This window comes from Artibeus jamaicensis, unplaced genomic scaffold (genome assembly GCF_021234435.1).
Source record: "Artibeus jamaicensis isolate MK-2021 breed Jamaican fruit bat unplaced genomic scaffold, CSHL_Jam_final contig_1998, whole genome shotgun sequence".
NCBI lineage: Eukaryota > Metazoa > Chordata > Mammalia > Chiroptera > Phyllostomidae > Artibeus > Artibeus jamaicensis.
In genome coordinates, this window is record NW_026521407.1 from 6935271 (window position 1) to 6959051 (window position 23781).

At 42.3% G+C, this 23781-nt stretch overlaps 1 protein-coding gene across 5 annotated transcripts in view; it reads left to right on the forward strand.

Moving 5' to 3' along the window:
- STXBP4 (syntaxin binding protein 4) overlaps nt 1–23781 on the forward strand; it is a 154681-nt gene that overhangs the window by 103663 nt on the left and 27237 nt on the right. For all 5 annotated transcript variants that reach the window (XM_053673462.1, XM_037129655.2, XM_037129656.2 and 2 more), the window contains exon 16: nt 19004–19061. In XM_053673462.1, the coding sequence (XP_053529437.1) occupies nt 19004–19061 (58 nt within the window). The remainder of the gene's footprint in view (nt 1–19003; nt 19062–23781) is intronic.

Consider the following 23781-nt stretch of genomic DNA (forward strand, 5'->3'; position numbering starts at 1 on the left):
AAACATCTTTGCTCTGTCCTGGTGCTGTACTATCTGTAACACAGGCTGTTATCTGAAAGTGGACTTGTCCGTATCCATAAGGGACTGATGCGGTTCTGTGAGGTGCATTGCTGTGCTTTGGGCTGGAGCGTTTTTATAAACATCAGCATGCTATTGTTTCATTGCTTGAAAAGATGGCAAATTGACATTAACTTCAGGAAACAGACGGCTGCAGGTTTTTCTAAGTATCTTGCCGTAAATCAGCCTTCAAAGACTTCCTTAGGAAACACATTGGCTCTTTTTAAAAATATAAATGCAACTCATTAAACGTAGTTCTTAAATCATCTCACTCTTTTTTCTAATCCAAAGATAAGGAGAATATGTCAGTGTGTAATATGACTTCCTGAAGATCTGAACCACGAAACGTGTGGATGTTCGCAGCCCAGCAGGGCTGCCCGCTGCGGCCTTGGTGTGTTTTCCCGTGTTGGGAGTGGGCTTCGGAGTGAGTTCGCATTTGTGTGGCTCCTTGACTCAGCTCGTCATCTTGAAGTTTTCTTTTTAGAGAGTGACTAATTATGTCACTCTTCTTCACAAGTACAAGTGAAAATTCTCTGCATTTTCTGAATTTTTAATTATACCCTTTTTTATCCTTTGGAGTAGAAACCATCCTTTGTTTTTTCTTTAATGCCGTGGTACCATTATATTGAAATAAGCTGTTCGCTAGAATATTTGTACCCCAACCACACTTGTTTACATTATTTACTTATTTACTTACTTTTATTTAAAATGTTTATTTATTTATTTATTTATTTTTTAATATATTCTTTATTTATTTTTCGAGAGAGGGGAAGGGAAAGAGAAAGAGTGGGAGAGAAACATCAATGTGTGGTTGCCTCTCATGCGTCCCCTGCTGGGAACTGGCCTGCAACCCAGGCATGTGCCCTGACTGGGAATCGAACCGCGATACTCTGGTTCGCAGGCCCGCGCTCAATCCACTGAGCTACGCCAGCCAGGGCTTATTTATTTTTTTTAATTAGAGTTGACATTTAATATAATATTAGTTTCAGGCGTTCAGCATTGTGGTTAGACGTTTGTATAACTTAGGAAGTGATCCCCTGTACCCTGTCAGTCACATTTTAAAATAGTTTAATTCCTCAGCAGAGCTCTGCCAGCAGCAGGTTTGAAGCTCAGAGTTCAAAAGCAATTGCAAAAGGAAGCAGACCTAAATAACGAGAACATTTGTTAGGATGTAGAGATGTCATCTTTCGGCATGGATTATATTTTTCAAATTTACAATTAAGGAGTGAAATTCGAACTAATCAGAAAGAATTTACGTGCTAGCTTTAATGGCGGTGAGAAATGACGAAGACCTCCTCAATCCTATTCTGAATTGTTAATGAAGTTTTGTGTAGTTTAGGTCTCCTCAGCCCAGGTGGCAGGAGTAAAGACAGGTTCTAGAACATAATGCCTCGTCTGATTGTTTATATTTAAATGGAAACATCTGACCTACTCTCTTATGTCTCAAGGGCCAAAAGCTTAGTGAAACATACACATTTATAAACATAATTTTTTAAATGCTCGAAATAAATACTGCCATTTTCCAAAGACCTGATAAATGTTCTCAAAACATTGCTGGGAAGCATATTTGCATTTGAGAACATAGCTTAAATATTTCATCAGCAAAGTGCTTCATGGTGCTTGTGTTCTTTCCAGAGACCATCAGGGCCTCCATGCCGATGGCACACAGATACATGCTGACCACGAAACACAGTCAAAGTCCAGCAAAGCTGCCCTTTAGAATGGAAGGGCAGATAAAGTGCTTCTCAGATGAGACCAAATTCAAGGAGTTCATCATCACCAAGCCCTTATTATATGAAATGTTAAAGGGACTTACCTAAGAAAAAGAAGATATAAAAGATGAACAGTGAAAGGACAGCAAACTCACAGTTATTAAGAACCACACCTAAAACAAAAGCAAACTAAGAGGACAGCTAGATCAGGAGCAGAACCATAGAAATGAAGATCACATGGAGGGTTAGCAACAGGGGAGTGGGAGGAGGAGAAGGAGGGAGAAGGTACAGAAAACAAGTAGCATAGACGGTAGGTAGAAAATAGATAGGGGGAGGGCAAGAACAGTATGGGAAATATAGAATCTAAAGAACTTGAGACATGTGGTCATAAACTAAAGGGGGGGAATGGTGGGGGAGGGGGTGTGCAGGGTGGAGGGGAATGAAGGGGAAATAGAATAACTGTAATGGCATAATCAATAAAATATATCAAAAAGAAAACAAAGAAAAAAAAAGTGCAGAGGCACGAAAACTCGTTAGGCTGGGCCAGGCTGCAAGTCTGCTCTCTCTGCTCTTAGCCGTTGCCTTGCCGGCCCTGTCACACGTCACATTTCCCCATCCCAACTCTATGGCCTAATGATGCTTCAGAAACTTAATTGGTGTTCAAAACAGTTTTCAGATTTCTAGATAAAAGGTCTCACGGAAGCACAACTTTTATTATCTGACTTTCTGTCTAGTGGTTGCTCTTAGTACACACTGAATATAACCTTATTTGAATAGGAAGGTAACATGTTAAAACTGCAAAGAGGTTAAAAGCATAATTACGGTTATAGCAAATTATAATGTAAGTTAACCAAGTGTAATTACAAAGCAGTTAATTGTTAACTTTGGTTTAAATGTGATTTTCTTATTTGAGTGGAAGGCAAAAAAACACTGGGCTTTTGTGCTCTTCTGTTATGACAGTGCTCTGTTATGTGACCTAGATTTCGAGTCTCTGTAGTGTTTCCTGCACAAAACCAGAGTGTTCGCTCTCTGCACACCGACCACTAATAATGGGATGTGAGTCAGCTGTATAGAGGCACTTGCTGTGTAAAGTTTCTAATCCAAACCTTTTCTTAATGAAAAACAAATACATAGTGTTATTATAATGCAGATGAGCTAATAAGCTAACTATAATTAAGAATCTTTCTAGAGGGAAATTTCTCAGGAGGTAAATATTTAAAGATTTACTCTTAAGTATTTTTTGAATAATATGCTTTTTCGTGTAAATAAAGAAATTTATTTCTATGTCCAAGGTAATCTTAGAATTCTTTGTAGAAAGAAATTGTGACTATATAATTTGATGTACTAAACAAATGGTTTTTATCTATTTTCTTCAAAGAATTTTTCTGTTGTTGCCATTTTTCTGCTATTATAACCTCATTCTTTTTTTTAAAACAACTGTTTACGCTCTGGAAAGCAAACAACTATCCAATTCTGTCATATAACAAATGATTTCTCTTGGCTCAGCTCTTAGTAGAAAAAAGACTAGCTATGAACTTTATTCTTTGTAGTCATTTATATTTCGATGATGACCAAAGGTCTTAAGGCAACCACTACACTATAATGTAGTGCCAGAAGATTGGACAAATTCCAGGTTACTTTACTGAACACACATCACATGGTCAAGGCTTCCCAACCAACACCTTGGCCTTGACTAAATAGCACAGCAGTTATTTAAGAATTGCACATCTTAAAGAAACTGCTCTATCCAAATTGGCTGTACTAGTAGTCAAAAAATAAAATTATACTTTCAGCTGTATCTGAATAACTTCGAACATCTATATTACAAGTGAAATACTGACTCATCCATTAATCTTTTTGTTTCCAAAAGTATAGATGTTTACAGCATGTGGATGAAACCACTAAATGATTAATTGAATGCACTCAAAAGGTTATCACAGTCTCAGAGTAACACTGTAAAGAATTAAGGTCTGTGCTGTCTCTTCATCATGTTGCCACTTCTATTCCTCCCTCTCCTCTCTTCTATCTTCATCAACTGTCGATTGGTACCAACTGTGTGTCAGACAATGTATGCTGAGTCGGGGGTTAAACAGACATGGCTCCTCTGGAGGATACACTTGGCGGCGAGTATTTGGAGTTTTTTCAAAGTTTAATTATATACTCGTAAATTATGGTGAGTGTTCTAAAGAACGAGAATAAAGTGTTACTCATTTATTCAGCAAACATTTTTGAGGGCTTACTACATGTCAGGCATTTTGCTAGGTTCATAGTAAATGGGGATGAATGCAACACGATTCCATTCTCAAAGAGCTTATGATTTAGCTGGGGAAGGCAGTAACTGGAAAACCAATAAACATGCAATGTCACACTTAGCAAGTGCAGTGACTGTAGGGCACATGTTGCTCTGGTGGAAATGGAGGGACCATAAGGATTGTCTGTGTGCGTGGTGAGCTTTAAGACTTGACAGATGACTAGGAGCCAGCCAGCCACGGAGGAAGGAGAGAGCATTCCAGGCTGCGGCAAAGCGCTGCCCGCCCCAAGAAACGAAAGGAGGGAGGAATAGATGCATTTGGTGAGACGGGGAAGATTTCAGGGAGGATCAACTTTTGAGAAACAAATCAAAACCTACTTTTGGAAAAGTTAAGTATAATTTACCTGTGCAATATGTCAGTAAAGATGTTATTGGAAAGTTGCTTATATTAGTCCAGAGTCAGAACAGAGAGCTGGACTGGCCAAATTTGAGAGTCGTTAACATACACAGGGCTTTTAAAGCTCTGAAAGTCATGACACCCCGTAGAAGAACGGCATAGAGTCCCATAGACAAAGAAGAAACCAGACTAAAGGGAGTGACCAGAAAGATATAGGAATATAAGGCAAGTGGAGTATTGTGAAAACCAAGAAAAACTGAATGGTTTTGAAAGCATGCTTTTGAATAGGTAATTGTCATAGTAGATAGTAAAATTTTAGAAAATGATTCTCAGGATTATAAAAGACTCCATACCTTTTTCCCAAAAAGTAGAAACTGTCTTAACCAGACTAACCTACTCACTTGGTTCTCTCTGCAAAGCAAACTGCAGGGCGTGGGTGATGTCGGCTCCTAGCGGACCTCTCTCTGGTGCGGCCGTGCGCACTTTATCTCCACTGCTACCAGCTAACATGCATTAGCAGAGCTGGTTGTATTTGTTTGCAAATGATTGATGCCTCTTGTACTCTCTAGTATAAATTAATTATATAATTTGTAGTTTCATGAAACACGAACGTAGGAAAAAACTTGTTTTTATAAAAACTAAGTTGAATGCCTTAAGAGGTAAAGGTAAACTAAGAACACTATGGATTAGATGTAAGGGAATTATCTGTAAAATATTCTGGGAAATTCAGAAGTCTAGAAGAATTCTGCTCTTGGATTGTCTCATAACTGTTTTTTATTCTCAATCTACCTTAAAGAAACCGAAACTGGAAATGATAGCTGGTACATTCTGAGCATGGTTTCTGCAAAAAGAACAATACAGAGTCTAATCAGAGGACTCATCAACAAAGAAAAGACTTGAGCCAATAAAGGCTGACAAATAAATATGCTTATGTTATGACTTAAAATAAATAAATACAAGTATATAAAATAAAAACATGTCCACTATCTTACATCCACAATATACATGCCCCCTGAGCTGATGGTCAGTCTTCTCCTGTAACCAGTATCTCTCTGTCCAGTTCTGGCAAATGTCTGGTGAAACAAAGATGAACTTTAACTCAGCCTGTGTTCATTACTAAAATGTATTAGTGAGTTATTGAATAAATGGAACCAAGTAGGATCCTTTTCTTTCATGGTTTTGATATTTAAGTACTGCAAACAGGGAAAATGAGTCTTTGGATATTTTGAACTTTGTAAGCAAATGCACCTAACCTTTGTATTTCTCCGCATCAATCATACTGAGGACTTTTAAGAATGTACTATATTTGATTACTCATGAAATCAAACCAACAGTATAAACTCACTTTTATTCTTCACTCGTAACCATGGTCAAGGTTACTAAAGCATACCTCTCAAGTAAAAATATTATAAATTAAAAGGGTTTTCTTCCTTATTTTGTGAAATTCTCTTTTCAATTAATTTTAGTTCTTTCCCAAGATAATTAGAGGACATGGGAAAGAAAATTTGATGCCACTACATTTTAAATATCAGTTCTTACTATTCTATAAATATACCTGGAAGCATTTTGTTTTTTATCAATAATATTTTCAAGTTAAAATTTCACATTTAATACTCAGCATCAGCAATGAGTGGGGGATGGCAAGTGGTTGAAGTAGGCAGATCATAAAGCAGAGTGGAACAGAGGAGTGAAAACCAGTGGGGGCAACAGGAACGAAATTTAAGGTTCCCAGGGTTTGTAAGTTACATTCCTAAGGTAAATTTTGATTTATTGGGTTCTAAATATGTACATTTGCATGGACACACAAATGTCTGCTAACCAAATGCACGCTCACAGTCTCTGCCTGTCAGTAGTTGCACACCATTCCGTTACTTGTGTGTTGCCTACGAGGCAGCTTCTGTGCCCGGACAGCGCTTTGACGCATCATAAGTTAAGTCTTTAGGCCACTAGAGACAACAGGAGGGCATTTTTGGCTCAATTAGGAGCAAAAATTATGAGCAAGAAAACCTTGGACAATTAGACCTATCCAAAAACACAAAGTCCTATTTTCCCATTACTATAAGGCTTGGACAAATCATGAAAGAGTTGTAGATGTATTAGATGAAAATAGTATTTCTGAAATCCCTTGTATATGGCTGCTGCAGAGCATGAGCATTTTGTGCAGTGAGCAATGGTCCAGGGATACATGAGGCTGAGATGCAGCCAGCCTGACGCTCTGGTACAGGACCGTGTTTCCTAGAGTAAGGCGCACCTTTTTCTGTGTTGCAGAGGGGCCTCTAGCCTTGTAAACTCCATGCCCTCAGAGTTGCATCAGCTCAAAGGAGGCAGCATTTCCTCACCGCTGCACACAGGGGGACTGCCATTTTCAACCCAGAATGGAAACTTTTTATCTAGTTTTTACCATCACCGCAGGCAGGCAGTGGCTCTGTCTTCCTACAGGTCAGTCTTCCCTTCTGTCTCCTTCCTTCCAACACTAGAAGTTTGAGTAAAGCAAGTGAAAGGATATGAATTATGTATTCGATTCAGAAAATAATATTTTGGAACCAAGTTTGTCTCAGGAAGACTCACTACCCTCAAGGAATTCGTCTACGGGAAGAGGGGAATAAAATAATCGTGTAAATTATCACAAAGTGATATCAAATATATTAAATATTTTAAGAATAGTACAGAGTACTAGTAGAGGGAGATTTTTTTAAATCAGGAAAGCATTTATAGAGAACAAATCATTTATGATTTGCCCCTGAGAAATTTTGAATGGCAGTGATGGAACCAAAAGGAAGTTGGGGTGTGTGGGAGATAAAGGTAGATTTTCATAATTTTAAAAGCACTCGAAGAATTATGAGATGCAGGGTCCTAACAGATATCTCATTATTTATCTGACTAGAAAGCACCATCTCGAGGAAGTATCTTAACATGGATTATTAACTGGGATACTCATTTGCACTGATGTCCCGGAGTCCCCAAGATCTCAGACCCACTTGTTCTGACAAACCTGGTACCTTAATATGTTAATTAAGCCAATTCACTCTCCTCTAGTCTGTCCCATTGTTCTGTCATCTATGGCAGACTCCATATTTGCCTCACCAGGTCCATCACATTAGAAGCTGTAAAGTAAGACATTTGCTGTTTCTGCCTCTGGCACACACACCCCCACTTCTGGTCAACGAGATACAAAGGACGGTCTCCTTAGGAAGTGCTCGGGGAAACTTCTAAGGATTGGATAAGGACACATAGTGCTGGGACCACTTCTTTTTTTCTTTCTTCCTGCCTTCAATATGGATAGGATGTCTGTAGCCCTGGAGGCCTTTCTGCAAATACAAGGTTTCACGAAGGATGCCAGAGTGGAAAGTTCAAAAGAACCTGGGTCCTTGATGTGATTGTCGAGCAAGCTCCAGGCTCCTTAAAAATAAACCGGTGTGTGTTTGCCCCCCAGCTGGGTAGTCTGTCACTTTCACCTGAAAGCTCTCTTGTTATGCCACATTTTTTTTCTAAATTTCCCCAGGCAGTATCACTTTTTAAAGAAATATGTAGCTGGGTTTTTACTTCTTGGGATGTGAATGCTTAACACACCATTATTGAACATGCATTACTCAGCAAAGACCATACTGTGTACCAGATACAAAGATAAATAAGATATAGTCATAAACCTCACGGAACCTGTGTTTTACATGAAAGAGTGATTAAGCACTGTGATAGAAGCTGATGCCAACCACAGAAGTACCACAGGGCAGGGGAAGATGAACTCTGCTGACAGCTCCGGGCAGGGGTGGGAGAGTGGAGGGATTGAGCAAAAAAGTGGGGGGACGGGAAAGAACTCGTGAACATGGACAATAGTGTGGGAATTGCCAGGGGGAGGGCGGAAGAGGGTATAAGTGGTCATGGAAAAATGAATGAATGAATGAAGAAAAGAAAAAAGAAACAAAGAATTTAACAAAAGTGTAAACAAATCTTCTTAAAGACAAATATCCAGAGGAAGTTTTATTTTTATGATATTTTTCAAGTTTTACCTGAAAGTAATGTGAGATCCTTAATAGATCTTCAGATAACCACACTTTTCAATAAATATAAAGGCAAGAATGTTCACAGCAAAATACGACGTAATTAGGAACCAGTGATGTTTAAAGTTGCATTGTTTACCCTCCAGGTAGGAAACATACATGATCTTGATTTAATTTCATCTGGTCTGTGACAGTGTTTCTAAAGTTGCATGTCTGTTGGTCCTCCACTACCCTGTCGTCAAAATCCACAAGCAACAGTTGTACAAATATTTGTGAGAAAGTTCTCCTGGTGAGTACAAAGACCCTATAACAACAACAAAGTTTCGGATTATGTGCAGGACTCACTGAGCCATCAGCCTCCAGGGAGGCAGATTTCTGCAGTCAGCAACAACGTCCCGAGTGCCCGGTGCATGTGTGTGCGGCAGGGGCTGTTTGGACCTGGCGCTCTTCTGACCAGGCCTTGGGTGGTAGGCACTCAGCAGAGGTGAGCAGAAAAAGTGCTGAGTGATGTTTCTGACAGAACCAGGCTCTAGGCAGGTAAGGAGCTGGAGGCACCCATGAGAAAGTCATGGCGCTGGACCAAGCGAGGGAGGTTTTGAGCAGCTCTGCCAGGGACAGCTTGGATGAGATTCCCAATCGGAAGGAGGTGTGGGATCTGGAGACTTGAGTCCACCATCTCCAAACCTCAACTGCCTTCCCAACTTCACCATGCCTAAGATTAACTTACCGTCATCCTTTGTACGTACTCTCTCTTTTTTACATGGTCTATAATGATACACACAACTTTAAGATTTCCTAGCCCCATTTACCTAAGAGCAGTAAGCATTTTTTTTATCTCTTTATCATCTTTTCCTTCCTCCTGGCCTCTTATTGGCTTGCTTGCTTTTTTCTCTTTTTCCACTTTTTATTACTCCTTTCTTTACCACAGGATGAAATACAAAACTGCTTTTTTAGTTTTCTGGATTTAACTAAAGTGGGGGGGAAGCTTATAATTGCAGATTATGTTGATATTTTATGTAGCTCCTTCAAAAACACTGAAGTTAGTTATGAAGTTCTTATTTGTATGTGGCCTTTGACATATTTTCATCAGTGACATTTCTCTTCCTAGGGACAAAACAAAAGTGCCCCACCACTGGGTTAGGCAACACACGAAATAAGTAACCTGAGTGTTGTGGTAGGCAGAGTTCTGAGACAGCCCCCAGATTCCAGGCACCTGGTGCACCCTCCCCTTTTGCCAGTTCTTCATTCAACCCAACACTAATCTAGGTGCTGCTGTGAAGAGGTTTGCATGTGCATGTACTTGACTGTGAGCCAGGGAGATCATCTCATTGGGCATAATCACACATCCCTTCAAATCTGAGTCTGCAAATCAAAGACAGAGAAGTCAGACTGGAGCTGAAAAAGCTAGTGACATTCGGCAGAGGTAGTTGTGAAGTCACCTTCAGACATCTCCTGACTGCTCTGTCGGCCTGAATCCATTTTGACCTGGTCAGTGAGCTGCTGTTCCTGTCTCTGAGCTCCAGTCTGACCACACACTCCATGCGGACACCCTGGGAGTTGCGGACACACAGCAGTGTCCGCTGTGGACTGCCCATCACGTAGCTGTTCCTCTAACCACTGGAAATCAAGCAAGCCTGGCGGCAGCTGGACCAACTCTGACCACTGAGTGAGCTCTGCTATGTCCTTCAGTTTGTGTTGAGCAGCCACTGGCTCCTTATCGTTGTCCTTGCAACAACAGTGGTGCTTTCCAGAAATCCCGTTTATCTTTGTGCACTGAAAGGAGTTAGGAAACACACACACACCCAGTCATCCCTTCAGGCCCATCATGCCAAGAGAGCTCACTCTCTCGTGAGGAAAGCTTCTGAGGTTTTATGCTGAGTTATATTCATGCACAGGATGAAGTCCATTGTGTGATAAATATTAAGCAAAGCAAACTCTGACATATTGTTACCCCAGCATTGTATAAATACGTAGTCACAACTGGCAAGGAAACCCTATGTTCTCCTTTCGGTCTGGGCCCTGAGATGAGAGTGGTGTGTAAGAAGGAGCATTGAAGCTTCTCAGATGTCTGGACACCGTAGTTCAAGGAAATGACCCCGTGATTTTAAATGGGAACAAAACAACCCCAACTGTAAAATACTGAGTTTTGTATCTGTTGGGAAGAGAACTGTAGAAAAGGAATGTTAGCCTTCTCCTCTTCATAAGTGGGTATTAGTATTTATTTGCCCTAAAATATTGACACCTAGGTAAAAACGACTATGAACCACCAAATGACCTCCAGGAATATTTTTAACCATGTTGTTCCTTTAATATATTACAGCTTGTAACTTAGTGAGTGACTTCTAACTAGAAATAACATATCTAATTATGGCACCATTTTAACTTCTGAATTTGAGACATAAATATAAAATCTTTCTACATTATGCATGTCATTTGCTTTTTTTTTTCTCGGTTCAAATTATGTAGGTAACTATGTGGTAAATATTCAAGTCATGGAGCTCTGGCTCGTGTGGTTCCATTGGCTGTGGCATCATTGAACTGAAAGGTTGCAAATTCCTGGCCAGGGCGCACACCCGGCTTCGGGCACACCCCCTGTGCCGGAGGCAGCCAGTCAGTGCTTCTCTCACATTGACGTTTCTCTCTCCTCCCCCTTCTCTACCTTCTTCTCTCTCTAAAAAAAGCAATGAAGAAAAATGTCCTCCAGTGAGGAATAAAAAAAAGTTTAAAAAAATCAAGTCATAGATCTAAAATTATGTTTGTTAATAAAGTGTTTACCCAAGTCCAATTTTAATAAGTATTTAAAGCACAATTCAGGAAAGCTGAATAGTTTTTTAAAAATTGCTTCCTTAGCAGTTATTTTTAATATTTAAAATACTGCATTGTTTGGTTATGCATAGGTGACAACCATCTCTCAGTACAGTAGATTCTTTTTTCAGAGGAAAATGAGCTAGTGCCTTTACAACTGGCAGGGAAATTCAGACCTACACATTAACTCGTATGGTCGTCGATCTAACATAAGATGTTTCTAAAATAGACTGCTTTGTGTTCAAGCCCCCAAATCATTTCAGTTCGGAGTGTTTCCCTGGGCAATGCAGAAATTGGGGTGTTGGGAGTTTTCTTTTCTGGTTTTGTCATTGCTCTTCAAACGTTAGGCAAAAGCATTGTCTGGCCATTTTAAAATACTGACTGCTGGCAAAGCAGGCGGCATTGAGGGGAATGGAAGCAGCGTGACAGAAGTGGAAAAAAGCATGGGCTGCGGCAGGGATGGCGTGGGACCAAATGGTGACCACGCCGTTCATCAGCAGCGTGACGATGGGCACATTTCCTAACCGTTTTATTCCTCTTGGTAAAATGAGGCTAACAGCACCTATCACCACGACAGGGTCCGGCAGAAGTAACGCCTGCTTCATTCAGTGCAGCTGGTAGGGTGATAACACGCACGGGGGTCACAATTTATAGATGTAAGTTGAACATTTCATCTAAAATGCCATGTGGTGTGCTTGAGGCTTGAGTGTGATACTGTTCTCACGGAATTTCATGTTTATGACTTCGTAATAGAAGATTTTGTAATAAAAAGGGGGTGTTATTTGTGCCGGACCCAGCAGTTGTTAAGAGGACACAGTGACTTGGTGTTTGTAAACACCTAGAAGAATGTCAGGCACATGGAACACTCTACGTAAGGATTCGAGAAATACATACCTTGCTGTTAGGGTGATGTGCTCCACACCCTGAAAAGCTGGTACCCGTTTCGTGTCATCACCCACTGGACAGAATGGACAAAGTGGTGTTTGGTCTCTCGGTGTTTGGGACTGTCCGTCCGTGAGGACTGGGAAGCCAGAATGCGGTTCCAGAGCAGCCGTGTTGGCAGTGCCTGGCAGTAATGTTGTGAGCTGATTGTCGAACCTCGTCATCATTACAAATTGAAATGTTTAAGGTGAAAGTTAAACTATATTAAAAAATAAGTATTCAAAATGCACCACATACTATTTATTTTCCATTGTCTTTGTCTTGAGGGTATTTATGTCTAGTCTTTCTGGGAAGACTGTATCATGGTGCACGACTGTGCATTTCTTTCCAATTCCATAGTCAGTGGGATCACATTAGTAGCTTGAAATCGGGAGTACTGACACCATGAAGTCAGCAAACAATACAAATTAGGGCTCCCCGAGCCAGGAGCCAGTTGTTAACTTTGACCTTCATCCTCAGCGAGGCTCAGAGGGTCCCATTAGCTTCTGTTCTTTGCGGAAGGTTGTCATGCATGAACCAGAGTCTAATTTCCTGTATGGAGGAGAACACCGTGAAATATATATACCCACGCTTTAACAGAGGTTGTTCCTGTAGATACTTCTGCTGTATGAAGCATCCAAATTACTCTCTAGCTCAAGAATCATGAGTGGTAACGAAGTAACAGTTCTTTTCATTACTGTGAATGAGGGTCTCCTGTATACCATTGTAGAAGCATTCTATTATCTAGTAAGAGTCTCATGATAACCCTGGAAGCAAGGCAGTACAACTGCTATTGCCACCACTATACAGAAGAGAAAGTTGAGACTCCGGAAGACTATTGCTCTCCCAGGGTTGTTCAACTCGAGGAATGCTTCTGATTTAGATTCGATTTAGATTTTCCGACTGCAAATAAAGGGGAAATTCTGCTATGTGATGAATTTTATAATCTTGAGGGTTTTGAAATTGTTGAGTTAGATCTCTCTCTCCCTCTCCTCTTTTTCTTACACCCGAGATATCAGGTGGTAGAAGTTAAATGTACTTGAGCTTTTATAACCACCACACTAGTCAGTGCTTTTCAAATAAATTTGACTCTGTTTGAGCTGTGTCTGCAACTGATGGCATTATCTTTCTGTGTTTTATTGTTAGGACTTTCGCTCTCGAGATTTCTCCTTACCCCAACGCCTGCCTCCACTCATGTGAACACTTACTCTTCAGTTCTTTTCATCCAGTGACCATTTTTCCCACCCTATCGTTCCTACCAGGACCTGGCATCAACAGGACGGGTTCGAACTTCTGAATCTCCCACGCAGACCTCCCATTTTTCCAGCTCACTGCAAACTTATCCTCAGTAAGATCTTCTGTTGCTGTCCTCTGCTCTTGTTTTTACCGGTCTTCTCCTTCACCTTAAAGTCTAAGTGAACTTCTGACAGATTCCCTCAATTCCAGAGGCCCTCTCTTCTTCCCCCATAGCATTTAACAAGACTCCAGGCCTTCACCAGCACAGTCACCCACCTCTGCACAACAAGTAATGAGTGTTGCTACAGTTATACAGCCATAATTCACCAGATTCCACTAGATCTTCTAATGTATAATCTTCATCATTTTAGAGTTCAATGTCTTATCTACCTTTGGATCTGTTTCTGTTAGTGGTTTTATCTTTTGGCGAAGGATTTTTTCCCCTCATTTCTCTGTGTCTCATCGTTTTGACTGAATGTCAGACAGTGAAGCTACCAAACTGTAGAGACTGAGACAAATACTATTTAAACTCAGAAATGGGCCCTTCTCTTCTCCGGCAGGCCATTCGTGCGTGGGGGTTACTCAGTCTCATCTGCAGACGGGCTGGGCTCGCGTTTTGTTTCTAGAGTTCACCGCAGACTTCAGCTTCCTGCAGCAGTCGTGTGCGGCTCTGTTTGTGCTTACGTGGGGTCTGAAGTGCGGGAGGGTTTTTCTCGGTACTCCTGCGCCTTCCCCAGTACCACTCCTGCTTCTGTGGATGCTCGGTGTCCGCTCTCTCGCCCTCACCTCCAGGTGCACAGCTGTTGCTTTTGCCACAGGGCCAGGTTGCTGGTGGGTGAGGGGAGAGGAGGGTTGAGGAGAGGCTCCTGGTTTCCCTGCTCCATTCTCTGGTTTAGGCAGACCCTGTGTTGCCTGCGTCTCAGGGGTGACAAACAACCCCGCCTCCTGCTCGGTGCCTAGGTGGGCTTCCTGCCCTTCTCCTTTTGGACGGCGGAGTCTGCTTTGCACCAGCACAGGATTCTAGATTTGGAAGGTTTCCTGCTCTGGCCCCTGTGGTGCCTTAGTGTCAGTGCATGATGAAGACATCAGGTGTCCATGCCCTCCCCACCTACCCTCGGGGGATGTGACAACTTTTTGCCTCTCTCCCAGGAACAGATGGCTTTTGCCTCATGTCACTCAGACTTCTCCCCAGGGTGTGGGAGCCACTTTCTCCTCTCCCCAGCAGCAGCGGGCTATTACTTTCCCTCAGAGGAGGGTCCGAGCATCTGCAGGTTATGCCACTGTCCCGCCTATAGCTGTGGGTCACCAGCTTGAGCTCCTGCAGGGCCAGCGCAGATGGCACGCTTGCTCCACCCAGGAGCCTTTGCAGGTGCTTCTGAGCCTGCACCACCCAGGGGACTTTCAGGTCTCCCGCCCATCCCCCCATCTCTCCCCTGAGCCAAGAGCTCTTTGGGGAGAGCAGGCCCTCCTTGTGCCTCGGACTCTTGGGAATCCTAGTCCATAGTCAAACTCTATGAATCTGTTAACTTACTGGATGTTTTCTTCTGACCCATTTTTATGGCTACACCTCATCTTCCTGTGCTCTGTCACCACGGAAGGAGTTCATTTGCCCCGTCTTTCCTCAGAGAAGCTTGTCACCCCTTTGGAATTTAGCTCACCCAAGAGTCAGCTCAGGTGAGGAACTCAGTTTCCGAGGAGCTCAAAATACATTGTTTTTTTTTAAAGTTGTGCATCTTTTCCCACATATGGTGGAAGCAACTCTCTCTTGCAGTTTTCTTGGTCTTAAACAGGAGCAGATCTGCTTCCTTTTTAAGAAACTTTCAAACAAGTTTAACACGGCCTGCAGAACCCATGCATAGTCATGTCTGCACCGCTCCCCTCCCTCCCTCCCTGCGCTCCCAGAACAATGGGCTCACTTACTCGGTTGTGCCAAGCGCTTCCCCACTGCAGAGCCTTCGCACACGCTGTCCACTCAGCCCGCAGTCCTTCCCCGCGTCTGTGCCTGGATAACCCCAGCTCCTCCGAAGATCCTTCCCGGAGGTCTGAACCCTGTGTCCAGATCCGAGCACAAATCACTTCCTCGTTCCTCTTCACAGCTCGACAGTAGCCCATTATCTGGGTATACTGCCTTGCTCTAATCAGTCCTCTTGGTAGATATTTAGATTGTTTGGTCTTTTGCTTTTATAGTTAATAATCTTGTATGTGAAGTATATCTGTAGGATACATTCCTAGAAGAGTTTCTGGATTCGGTGGCACATAGAGATCTCTCATGGGAGTATTTCTCTTATTCAGCGCAAAGTTAAGCATAAGTTCATGGGTTTAAGTGCATTTTCTCGTCCTGTGTCCTAAACATTCCACAGGTTTCACAGACTCCTAATTATCAATGATTTTTTTTCCTTACTGATTGATTGTAGGAGTTCTTTATGTATTAGGGAGTTGTGCCTTTGTGCTAGGAGTTAGTCTTTCATAGTATTCAATAATTTTGCTTCACAGTACTTATTCCTACTTTTAATGATGTCTTTATTTATGATTATTTCTTAAAGCTCCATAAGATCAAGGTCCATGTTAATTGTTCATCATTGTATATTGAGCACCAAATAAAATGCTGAACACATAATAAGTGATCAGTAAATATTTAATAAAGGGGCCAGTGTGACAAAGAGAATCTTGGCACTTAAGTAGCCTGGGAAATTGGAAGGGAACTATTTTGTATGGAAAGGTGATGAATTTGTTTTTGGATGTGTGATATTCAGGTGGCAGCTAGTATTCTAAGTTGACTATTGTACAGTACTCTTAATTGGCGAGATCCTCACAGAGATTTTAGCGTCATCACCGTGACGTGTGTGATTGGAAACAGATGGTCTCTGAGGGGTGGAAGGTTATGTGAGGTTCCTGGGTAAATAATTCCAATCAGAAACGATTTCAAGGGATCGTAGTAACTTGTTATAACAAGTTTTAAAAATATGAAAAGAAAAAGGAAAAATAGGAGCATTATGTATTTGTAAGTATAATGATATGAGGAATGTAGACAATTTTTAATGCCTGGGAACAATGATTATTATTGAAAAATATTTAGATAATATGTTATAATTATGCCCCAAATACATACTGTGAAGAAAAGAAAACCTTTACTAATGGAAAACTGAGTTCATCATAATCATATAAGCTTGTGGAAATCACTGTGCTTTTTAATATTAAGTAGGCTATTTGGCTTATTAGTATATTCCATTTTCCAGCTTATAATTGGACATTGTGTTTTCTGTTACTGAAACATGACTGAGAGATAGTTACTACCAATTTAGTCTCCAAGTCTGTTTTTTACAATATATTCACTGCTTGAAAAAGAAGAAACCATTCAGTCTTCTAAAAAGAAACGATTATTTTTTTCAGAACAGAGAATTTATCCTAAAGTAAGCTATGCATATGACTTAATGTACTGTAATATCTTGATGGCTAAGGTCGTCAAATAACAATTTGACTTAAATAGATATGAATTTGCACCCTGAATAGTCTGTTGTGAAGTTATAGTCCCTGTTCAATAATTGTAAGAAAATGAACTGGGGAGGAATTCTCTTCTGGAGGCACAGGTGAGGTGGTATCTCACTGTCAATCTCGATTTTCAAGTGAGCCTGTGGGTTAAAAGTTACTATCTTTAAAGTATACATTTTTTCTCCTGTTCATTAAAAATCTATAAATTAAGAAATGAAAAGTATGGATATAATTGTGCTGGACAGACAAATAGATCATTCAGACAAAAGTCTTAATCACACACCCTGGCTGGTGTAGCTCAGTGGATTGAGTGCAGGCCTGCGGACCAAACAACCGCGGTTTGATTCCCAGTCAGGGCACATGCCTGGGTTGCAGGCCAGTTCCCAGCAGGGGACCCACAAGGGGCACCCACACATTGATATTTCTCTCCCTTTCACCTTCCCTTCCCCTCTGAAGATAGATACATAAAATCTTTTTAAAAAGTCTTAATCACATGAGGGTGTCTTTCAACTTAACATTCACCTGCGTTTGCCTTACTGCCTTATTGGTCAGAAACCCTGTTATTTCTGGGCATTTTTGTCCTGAAGGCAGGGTCGTTATGTACAGCTGTCAGATTCTTGACTGCAGGCGAGGGGCTCGTCAGTGGTGAATGAAGTGCTCTGTAACCAAGGATCCGAGGATGCGGCAAGAGAAAACGCCTCTGCTCCCCCGGGCGCAGCCGCAGGTTTCTCCCGGTCTGGCCGGCTGAGCACGTGCCGGCCCCGGACACTGGAGGAGATGTGGGAAGTGTCACTTCGGGACTTTTCAAGAAGCCAGTCAATTGCTTATGCTGAATTCCCATAAGTGCTCATTTTCTACTTAAAATAGGAACATGCATTCATTAAGAGAGAAAAGAAATTCCTAGGTGGCCTGTGTTTACCTAGGAAGGAAATAGTTATGGATTTTTTTTTAACCAGGGTCTGATTTTATACAACTTATTTTAGACTGGAGGTAAATATAAAATAAATCTTGTTTGGCTTTCCTTCATTACAGAAACAACATTCTGAGAACTGCTGTCAAAGAATATTCTTTACAAAGCAAATGGTGGTGTAGTGTAAGGTTTTCTTTCATTCACATAGTCACTGTTCTGCACCTTTGGTCTGCCTCTTGCTGAGACTCGGGTGAATGGGAGTCGGCGATTTGTTGGTACAGCCCCGTTCCTCTCCAAACAGGAGGCTCCCTGAGCTCGGAGTTCTTTCTTTGGTGCGTTCATCTGTCTTATACCCGGCAAAGGAGCCTTGATAAGCCCGCATCAAGGACTGATCCAAAAGGTCAATGAAAATCCTTAGCAGTACTCAGGGATGGAGTGCAGGGATAGAAGCCATTGTGTTCTAGAGGGTTCAGATTGGAATATAAGAAAATGTGGCCACCTCAGCCTGGGCCTGTTTTCATGGGGTAATGAGGACAAAAGTGTATTCATTTGCAGAAATATGGCCAAATAATTTCCTGCTTCAATGTGCATCTCTTAATAGCTAACTATTAATCCCATTACAGAAACAGGAGGTAAGTTTAGCAAAACATTTGGTCGCTTATGTTTAGCACACAAAATGCTTAAATAAAATATAACACCATAATCCATTGTAAATCACTTTGCTAAACTTGTAAACTTCATAAGGAATTCTCTCTTGGCCAAAAGCTACTTTCAAACCCGTGCTGACCCGGCATTCATGCACACTATTCATTCCTGGTTCCACCGAGTTCAGTGATGTAAAAGGAGCCAATTAAAGAACCTTTGAGCCAGAAGAAACAAGCAGAGGCCATCTTGTCCATCCTTCTGCCTCCAGGCAAAAATCATCCCCTGCACCAAAAATTGTTACTTGAATCCTGCTGACCAAAACACTCTCACCACATGTAAAGGACAAGTCATAATCCAGTTAATGTAACTAAAGCAGATGAACTGTTCGGGGCTTATTTATTATGTTCTGAAGAAGCTAAGTATGAAAGCTCATCTGAATTGTTTTAATTCCTCTTTTCTGGAAAGTCATTTTGTATGAGAAATGTACTCAAAGCATTGTGAAGATGTGGGAAGTCAGTGTCTAGGAAATGTGATTATCTTTATCATCTTATTAAATGTATTTTTGGTTTCCTTTTACTCTAGGTCTACCTTACGGGTGGGAGGAAGCTTACACAGCAGATGGTATCAAGTACTTCATCAAGTAAGTACGAGCATCTCAACCAAGTAAGCGATTTTTTCACATCTGGAGAGAACCTGGAAATTGCAGAATAATCAGCAAAACCCAGAAACCCTCTTGGAGGTTACAAAAATTAGAAACAAGAAATGTAGGCTCACCATTTTCATTTCATGTGATTTAAATGCTCATATCAGATATCATTTGGAGAAAGAAAAAAAAACTAGTAATAATTTCAAGGGAAACATCAAAAAATAGGAGCAGGATCATCATTTGAACTTAAATATTGACTGCCTGGATTCACTTCTGGTTTAAAGTACTACTATTTATGAAAGGTTAATCTAATGCAAACTCCAGTTAAAATTTCTTAATAATACTACAAAGAAGGACCGTTTTCAGTGCTTTGCGAAGTACACAGTTCATTTATCCACAGATATTTTTGAACATTTGCTGTGTGCCAGGCAGTGCTGTGTGCCTGCCTTTGCAGATCCCACAGTGAAGTACACAGACTGGCTCCCTGATAGCGTGGAATTTACGGAACAGTGAGGAAAGCCAGGGAACAAGTAACTGAAGAGGTCAGTGAGACAGTCTGCAAACAGACCACACCTTAGTGGGTTCTCAGAACACCCTTTTAGGTATGTGTCCCTTATTTTCCCTGTCTGATGAAGCAATAAGAGTCTAGAGGAGATGCCAAAAAATCCACAGCCTCTAGAGGACCGACCCAGAGCAGAACCAGTGTTCCGACCCCACGATTCTCTCCACAGCCCTAGAGTGTCGCTGACAGAGTCTGTCTTTGACAGGAATACGCTTTCTAGCCACTGAGCTGGGTGGTTTTACCCTGAACAGAGCACTCGGGTACACTTCCACTGTGTTCGGGGTAACTCCTTTCATGGCAGAGTTGGGGTATAAGGGCAAAAAGGGGACTGCAGACAGACTCCTGAGACCCCAAGAGATCTCTTAGATGTAACACATGACACTCACTGTGTATTTGGGCGGAGGAGGGAGACGTGTACTTGCTGTCCTTTGTGATATGCAAGTATTTTTCAAAGCAACATCCAGGCTGTGGATCCTCAAGCTCTGGGACGTTCTATCCCTCTTCACCTCGGCTTTCTCATCCAGAAGTAGGGATCTGTTATGCCCTTTATAAAGTCGTTGAGTGATAAGCCCCCAGCATGGAACTTTGAACACAGTAGATGCCCCATGAGTACTCACAAATTTACAACATGGAGAAACCATCTCGGTGAGGGAAAAAAATGGAAAATCATTTGACCATGAACAACATTGAGAACACAGAAGCCTCATCTTTGAAAAGATTTAAGACAAAACTAGCAGTAAACCTGTCAAAATGTTGTCCTGATGGTTTCTTTCTTGTGGTCTCAAACAAAAACTAACTAATACAGCAAAGGCATAGTTTATTACCTGTGAAGGAGAAAGGGACATTGGAGCAGAGGACCCAGGACTTCCACGCATGGGTGACAGGTAGCACCTACTAGTCATTCGCAGAAGCGTCACTCTTCCAGCAGGGAAGTTGCACTGTGATCGGATCACTGTGCTGTCGGTGCCGCAGGAAAACGAAAAACCATGTTCAAGTTCGCACTAGGTTTCTTTCTCACACTAACTTTGTAATGAGTAAGGGACAAGATAAGGGGGCGGGGGAGGAAATAAGTACTTATTGAGCATGAGCTGGTGTTGAATAGCCAGGCATAGGTGAGGTGTGTTTTTCTATGCACCCTATCATTAAGTCCTCCTAACATTGTGGAGAATGGACATCGCTCAGCCCCTACGCGGATGGTGCTCTGATGGAGTGAGCTGTATTCCGACCTCTTCCATGCCTGTCTCCTTGAAGGTCCCCACAAGAAACACCCGACCAAAGAAAGGCAGACTAGTATTCACTGTTAACTGGGGTTCTGAATTCCAAGGCATTTGAAAAATGGCAGTAAATAAGTCTGGACCCTGTGGAGAGAGCTCTTCCCTAAGTTTAGCCTTAGCCGTCTGTCAGTATACTCTAACCAAAAGGTGAGTGGCAGAGCCTGACTAGTGTCCTGTGAGGAAAGGATACTAAAGCATCATCACCAACCACCAAGGAGAGGGAGGGAGCAGGAGGTGGCCAGCCGAAGAGTGAGTGTGTCCCCACTGCCTGGTACCCAGCTGCTTAAGCTGCTGCCCTTTGCAGGCTGCACCAGTAGCCTTGGGCCGGGCTCCTACCCCAAGAGAGAAGAGCATCCAAGGGGAGGAGAGAAGGAATAAAGAAACCTTTTGACTGCCTGCCCTGAGATCTCACAGTCCCTGTGGAAGGACAGAAAGGGACCCTATATCTAGGTAGTGCACACCAGTCTAGAGAATCTACCCCTCAGGGTGTTTTGGGAGACCATCAGTTGTTTTCTTTGATCCTAGGTTTGACTCATAAGAAAAGCAGAAAAGAGCCCTGGCTGGTGTGGCTGAGTGGATTGAGTACTGGCCTGTGAACCAAAGGGTCCCAGGTTCGATTCCCACTCAGGGCACATGTCTGGGTTGTGGGCCAGGCCCGTGGTGGGGAGTGCATGAGAGGCAACCACACCTTGATGTTTCTCTCCCTCTCTTTCTCTCTCCCTTCCCTCTCTCTAAATATAAAATAAAATCTTAAAAAAAAAAAAAGAAAAGCAGCAAAGAGGTGGTAAGATAGATCTGTTAGATCTGTTCCCCAAAGGACAGCGGTGGATGTCCTTGTCTCAGCATTGCAGTTGCAGAACCTCTGTGGCAAAGAGGCTGAGCCTGTCGAGGCCACACAGCGAAACTGGGGAGCCAAGTGCAGACCCAGGGCTGTCTGGCTGCAAGGCCATCGCCCACCACCACGCACGCATGCACACGAGCTCGCGCACACACGCGTCACGCCACCTCCATCTCCTATTTTAACATGCCGTCTTCACAGGTTACAAGACCAGAGATCGTAAACAGACCTTCATGTAGGAAGAGCTCTGTACAACGGCGGGCGGTGGCGTGGGCAGGGCAGGGGAGAGTAATTGGGAGGAAATGGGGACAACTGCTATTGAACAACGAAAACCATTTTTTTTTTAAAGGAAAACAATAGTAGATTAGAAACCTAGTTCTAAGAATGAGCGACTATCTCCCGGAGATCAGAAAGGTCAAATAGTACAGATAAGAAAATCTAACACTACACCGGTGCTTCCTTTACCCGGCCTCCTGGAGGGACCAGGTGCTCACCACGGGCTGGTTGTCTTTCTGCCAGAAGTTAACCCTGTTCAAGCACCTGTTCTTATTTCTGCTCAACTTTTCTTGATGAAAGTCGTACTCAGTAAGTGTTACGTGTTTCTCTACCTTCTTCCTAAGGCTGCTGAACACAAGCAAATTATTACGGTTGTCAGTCTTACACAGAACACAGTGAGTTCTGCAGGGGGATATTAAGCTGTATAAGGTAGAACAGACCCAGCTCTCATCTCTTCGCCCTCAGCGTGCCTGTCCATCCCCTCATCCCGTCCTTCTTTCTTCTTTACACACTCCCCCCGTTTCCCTGGGAGCTTCTTATTGGAACCGGACAGGATGCCAGATAATCCAACTTAATTTGGATTGCTTGTAAATAGCCCTTGAGTATGTGTGTTGAGTTCTTGACTCCCACACAAACCACTAAGTCCTGCCTAAGTTCTGGTACAGGTGGATTCGATCAGGAAGGTCATATTAGGGGAAAGAAGAGTACGGGCCTTGTGCCCTCCAGGCGGAGAAACTGGATTCAAATGATGGTGTCTCCATAGAATAGTTGAATGACCTTGGACCCTTGGACGTGTGTACTTAACCTCGTCGAGCTTTAACTTCCACATTTCTAGAATGGAAATAATTATCCATGCTTCCTAGGCAAGGGCTCCCATCCAGAATGAATGAGCTTGTATATGAAAAGAGCCTCTCACAGCACCTGACCCCAAACAGACATTTCCAGCAAGGTGAGCCGTTCTCGCTCCCTCCCCTCACTCTAGCATTTCGGTGGGGATTACTTCATGGCTCTCGGCTGCATTCAGACATTCAATGTCGCCAGAGAAGTAGTGCCTGCATAGCAAACATCCGCATCCACTCTGTGTCTCTCTTGGAGACACAGTGTCTCTCCGTGTTAGTTTTCAAGGTGGGAGTGGCTCATTTACCAGGTAAATGTACTTTGGAGGCAAGAAATAACAAATAATGAACTCAGATTGTTGCCTTTCTCACCTTTACTTAGCACAATGACTGAAGTCACCCCTCCAGAACACTGGAGGGGATGATGGCCTGTATACAGACAGCCTTTTCCCTGAGATTGACATCTGTCACTGTCTTCCAAGAAAGCGAATTGTTGCAGCTGATGGAAGCCAAGCCTCAGGGGAAGGAATAACTGTCAGCACTGTCCCAAGAATGCCCTGCCACACAGGGTCCTATCAGCCACATGTCTGTTGCACAGCTATAAATACTTTGTACTCATCCCCCGAAGTTCTGACACAGGAGAGGAGAGCATTTTGCCTGGTGTAAACAAATTTATTTCAAGGGTTGGCATTGCTGTAGTGTTCCGTAAAGCTAAAAACACGCCTATCTCTATATGTGTGTGTATATATATATATATATATATATATATATACACACCAATATACGTGTGCACATATACATATAGGCCAGGCTTGCTCGCTTGAAATATATATATACACACATACATTCAAAGGAAAATGTTCTTATTTTCTCCTTAGAGAGAAAGTTGCAGCATTCTTAAATTTAATGGCAAAATGTCATTTATCTT